The following is a 5,946-nucleotide window of genomic DNA, read 5'->3' on the forward strand; positions in this document are numbered from 1 at the left end:
AGGTTATTGCTTGCTGAAATCTGAGTCTCTGGTGAAGATTCAGTAAGAAACAGTTGTTACACCGGAGCTTTGCTTCTTGAAGAATAACAGATGAGTAGATAGAAGCTTTCATTCTGACAGCAGAACACAGGATGATCAGAATCCCAATCACTCAGTAGATGATGAAATAGAGCAGTGGAAGGATGAATTAAGATGACATGCTGTGTTTTATCAGTAAAAATAATGGCAAGAGATATATTTCTCACAATTATTTAACCAGGAGAAAGCTCCCAAGAATGATACATTTTGCTTATAAAGCAGTGTGAAGTGGGATAGATCACGCTGTCAATTTAATGGCTCAGTTTGCTGCATTTGTATTAACAGCAAGATTATTCTTTGTATTCATTCAGAATGAATGAAAACAGAGAAAAGTGATTCTGACTATAAATCTCTTTCTGCTGGGAACCTTTTGTCATCCTATGCTGTTCTTGTTCTTTAGGCTGAAACAGGTCAGACAATTGAACAAATTACTCTTTGTACCAGGAAGTCTTTGGTGTTATTTTTTTTTTTCATGTTTTAAAAAAGTGACATTGCTTTATTACTATTGGCAGGTGGGGCCTGCATGAGGTGGTTAGTGTGCTGGACTCAGGGGATGGGTGGGCTGTGGAGATGATTATAGAAAGGCTGGAAGGAAAGGGGGTGGGTTTGAAGGCCAGGCCCAAGGGGTCCTCAGGTCCGCTTCTGGGAAGGGACAGCCTTGAGGAAGGAGTCATGGCAAGCCATAGCTAGGCCACCAATCAGATTAAGAAATTCTGAGAAATCTAGCTGACCATCACTGTTGGTGTCCAGTTTCTTCATCATGTGGTCAAGGACACCAGGGTCCTGCTGGTTCTTTGTGAAGGCGGCCAGTTCTGTATTCACGAAGCTTAGGAACTCTGTCCTGGAGAGAGTGTAGTTATAACCATCCTTTCCAGCATACTTCTGGAAAACAGCAATCAGGGACTCGATGCACTGCTCAGTCTCTGTAGGACTGGAGATTTTTGCCATGTTGGAGCTGAGTGAGGCGCGGGAGGCTGTGGCTGGGATCGGCGCTCTGGTGTTATTCTTATTCCTGGACTTAAACATGCATTGCGTTTTCCACTAGAAATTAAAAAACTCAATTTCCATTTAGAATGAAGGATGTGACGGCTAATATGCAATAACAAAATTCAGTTTAGGGTAATGTTAGTGACAATTCAATATGATATATTTTCTGTAAAGTTTTTAAAAATTATTATTCCTTTATAAGTGATGTCATGTATTCAATGCACATACTGTACACAAGTACAACAGTAAGAGCACAATCAATGCTCATTCATCAATAATCAATGAGCAAATATACCATTCTGAGTATTGAATCTGCAATAGTATGGTTGCCTCACAGAAAATCAAATTGGAATTTTCTTCCTCCTCTGAATAAGGACTTCCTTCTAAAAAGACATATAACATTATTCAAGGATAAATGGGAACAGTGTTTCTTTTTGATGGTAATTTTTGTTTATATTCCTGCTGGTCGTTACTATGAAAACTGTGTTCACTGTCATGACATGTGTTCAGCATGTCATGACAGAGAATATCCTGATGGCCCATTGTAAATCCCAGCACTGCCACTCACTGAATGTATGACTCGGACAAATTACTTGACTCTGTGTGCCTAATTCCCTCATCTTTAAAATGAGGATATTCATAGTATTTACTGTATGGATTTTTAGATGAGGATTAAATAAACAAATACGTGGAAAACACTTAGGACAGGGACTGGCACTCCTTAGTCAACATTAGTTCTTAATATAGATTGAACATCTCTAACTCAAAAATAAAGAATACAGACTGCTCGAAATTCTGAAAATTTTTGAGTGTAACATGACAACAGGGTGGAAAATTTTACACCTGACCTCATGTGATGGGTTATAGTCAAAATTTTGTTTTATGCACAAAATTATTTAAAATTTTATATAAAATTATTTTTAGTTATAGGCATATATGAAACATAATTTCTTAGTTAGATTTGGGTTCAATTCCCAAGATATCTCATTATGTATATGCAGATATTCCAAAATCTGAAAAAATCTCAAATGTAAACCACGTCTTGTCCCAAGCATTTTGTAAAAGAGATACTTAACCTGGCCAGGCGCGGTGGCTCACGCCTGTAATCCCAGCCCTTTGGGAGGCTGAGGCGGGTGGATCACGAGGTCAGGAGATTGAGACCATCCTGGGTAACACAGTGAAATCCCGTCTCTACTAAAAAATACAAAAAAATTAGCCGGGTGTGGCGGCGGGCGCCTGTAGTCCCAGCTACTCGGGAGGCTGAGGCAGGAGAATGGTGTGAACCCAGGAGGTGGAGCTTGCAGTGAGCTGAGACTGCGCCACTGCACTCCAGCTTGGGAGACAGAGCGAGACTCTGTCTCAGAAAAACAAAAAACAAAAACAGATACTCAACCTGTAGTAGATTTTGTAGGTAGTGAGGCAGGATGGGGATGCCGAAATGCAGAGATACAAGTCTTTAGGGCCATGATTTCTTTAGAATGTGCGCTACTTTTTCTCTTTAAAATGAAGGATAATACTTATATATAAGACTGTCATAAAGAGATCTCACGACCTAACTTTGGAACTACTCCATTCTGACGAGGAATTCTTTAGGGTAATGAATTCCAATCTGACTTTATTCTTAGAGTAGTTTATCTATTGGATTACCGTTTTCCACCATTCAAGAGCATTGGTGATATTCAATATTTTCTAGGTAAATGATCGGATTTCTCCTCAACTCTTTTTGTAAAATTACCTTCAAAACCCATCACTCACTGATTTATAACATCTGATCAAATTCTCGATTTTCATTTTAGTTTCCAGAGCAAAAGTATAAAACAATTTAACTACCAAGCAAGAGATGTAACTTTAAACACGATGAAATGCGAATCTAGTTAGACTACAGTGTTGAAGCCCCTTCAGTGAAATCCATTGTGCTGAGGTAGGGTTAAAACTCTGCAGGATTTATGAGCATGGTCTATGTTCTCTTTGGCTTCCCTCCTCATCTTTACACCCACTACTACATGCAAAACACATGTCAACCATTACAAGCTTTTCTCGGCTCCTAGGATAGTTTATGACGTTTTTTTTTCTCCTAGTTTGCACCTTATTTCACCATGACCTCACTCATTGTTCGGGTAGCTTTGGCCTTAGGCATTATTTTCTTCAAGATGCTCTCTGACCCCTCAACCCGGGACACTTTCCCCTTCCATGTGCTCACATAGCCCATAGCCCTGTTATGTCAGCCATCACATTTTCTGCAATTGCATATTTACATACTGGTCTTCCTTCCTGACGCAAAATGTTCTGCCTGGTAGGGCTCATGTTTTACTCATCCACAGTTTCATCCCTGTCACTTAACAGGTACATGGCACACAGTAGGTATTTCAAATACTGCTGAGTGACTGATCAAATGAATAAATAAACATAGGTTTTAATTTCCATCATCAGATAAATAAAAATTGTGCAGAAAGGCTATCTCTATATTTAAATAACACTTTAAATATTTTGACAAACATAAGAAAAGGGAAAAACTTCAATTAAAGGAGTTAAGGGGCTTGCTCTCAGCTAGCTGCCAAGCTAGGAGGAAAAATCCCACAATCACTGAGATTTTATTTCCATATCATTACTATAAACTGAGGAAGAATAATTTTCTGGGGTCCTATTGGAGGAAATAAAATATACCTATCTAACAATATAAGTAGTAACCTATCTAAGAACATAAGTAGTAAGTTTTAAGCTCACCATAAATATTCTAAATGAGAAATTTGCCTTGAAACTGAAGATATATTAAAGATTTAATATAAATTATAGTTATATATGCTGTTTATAGCTTAACAATGAACTTATGCTCATTATACTATTTTATAATAGTAACAGTTTTGTGATGCCTTTTTATTAAATATTGATTATAGTTCTGAATACTTAACAATTTCAATGAAGCCCATTTTGTTTCAAAAAATACCTCTAATTCTTTCCAGGAATTTTTGCTGATCCTTTTTAAAGTTATCTATTATAAAACTAATCTTTTTTTATTTATCTTAACTGGATTCCAACATGTAACTGAAGTAATAAACACCCATAGATAGCCTTGACTAACATGTAAACAGTTCTTACCAACTATGAACCTCAAGCGACTCCATCTTGGGCCTGATTTATGACCTATGTGTTCTTTAACCTTAAGATAAATCTGATCGCCTGTCTTCAGATGAAATATTCATGAAGTTTCATAACATTCATTACCATTTTATGATTCTTTTTAGTTGGTATAACAACAATCCTTTCTAGAACTCTATTAATCAGGAAGCAACTTTGTAAATCACTAGCCCAAGTGTGTGAAATCATCACTTGTTAATGTCTTAGCTGTGCTGCAAAAACGTGCTCAAGCATAGGGTAAATTCATACTGCCAGCGACTCTACTATTTACATCCTTCTCCTTCAACATGCTAATTTGTTTGGGAAAATTCCTGCGTGATCTCTTCCAGTTCTGAGTTTTCTGAATTTGACAACTGAAAGAAGAAATCTGAAAGCCTTGGATAAAAATGTTACTCTATGTAAAAAGTGCAGAATAAGTGACAGCACAGATCTTTTGTAGATTCTTAGTAGATCACATTTCCTGGACAGGCAGAAAATGATTTTGTGGGGCAAGCTAGATAGAGGAAAACATAAACCTCTTCTCAAATGACTTCAGTTTCCTCTTTTATCTCAGCCCACCTCTCCAAATTTGTTTCCAGCATATTAGATATCTTTGATCTCTTATTACTGTACTGGAAATTGACAAGATTTCAGGTTGGTAGTACTATTTATATGTGCAGATTATTACAATAATTACCTTTGAATAATTTTTAAAAGGTCAAAGGTATCATTTCTGGTTTAAAGGAACTATGTCTTTTTAGTTACAGGAATCAAAATCTTCTATGCTATGTCATTGAAAAATTTCCTAATGTCTAATGTTTATCATATCAATATCATGTCTATATGTCATATCATATCATATCATTAAACTTTGAAATTTAAAATTAAAGACGGTAATTCTTATTATGCTGTTTAAAGTTTTTCTACCTTCCTTGGAATCAAGACTTAGTCATATTCAAAAAGGAAAATAATCAACCTAACTGGGCATATAGTGGATCTTTAGATTTTGCAGCCTGTCTTACTGGGGGATGTTACATTTAGGAAAAATTTTGAGTCCAGAAATCTAGGTGAAAGGTGGTGGTGATAGTGGAGGAGATTAATAATGGAGGTGTCAGGCAATTTTTATCATGATGAAAAGTGTGCTGACAAAGAATCAGCAACTCCTTCATTGCGTATGCTGTCTTTATCATGGGATAGTTTAGTTCAGAAACTAATGGGAAAGCCATTTTTAACCTCCTAATTGCTAACTGTTTTTATATCTATTCCACTCAGAGGGTGCTATATGGAAGCCAGATGGCTGCAAATGTTATTCTGGTTTAGAAGCGTTGAGATTTTTGTATCACTGCCAAAGCCATTGTCAAAACGTCCTATATCAAAACAAAACAAAAAATAAAATACTCTGTTTTCCAAACTTCTGAAAATTCCACAATAGCAGTAAAATATCAACCCCCCTGTAGGTTTTGGCAGTTAAAAGGAAAAATTATCCGTCTCTAAGCAGCTTGTTGTCTGAACTAACTGAGCAGTAGGGCAGCCAAAAAAGGAACTGCATCATTGAGAAGCTCATGAATTTTCAAACAAGAAGCCTTTGGAATTCAGAACCGCTCCTAAGGGGCCAAGCCAAATGGACTCCGCACAGAAATCAACCATTCAGAGGATTGCGTAGTGACTAGAAAGGAATTGAAAATTGCTAACTATGCTCACCGTCAAGCAAAGGGAAGGTGGCACCTATGCAAAGTTTGGGATCCAGCTAAGGTGTCTCCTAGATAT

General features: G+C 37.0%; 1 protein-coding gene across 1 annotated transcript; it reads right to left on the minus strand.

Annotated features, from left to right (window-relative positions):
* Positions 1-528: 528 nt before the first annotated feature.
* Positions 529-1,066, minus strand: LOC129487227 (protein S100-A11). The gene has a single exon (XM_055287835.2). The coding sequence runs from the start codon at positions 1,024-1,026 to the stop codon at positions 709-711; it is 318 nt and encodes a 105-aa protein (XP_055143810.1). The 5' UTR covers positions 1,027-1,066; the 3' UTR covers positions 529-708.
* Positions 1,067-5,946: the final 4,880 nt, after the last annotated feature.

This window comes from Symphalangus syndactylus, chromosome 8, assembly GCF_028878055.3.
Source record: "Symphalangus syndactylus isolate Jambi chromosome 8, NHGRI_mSymSyn1-v2.1_pri, whole genome shotgun sequence".
Classification (NCBI taxonomy): Eukaryota; Metazoa; Chordata; class Mammalia; order Primates; family Hylobatidae; genus Symphalangus; species Symphalangus syndactylus.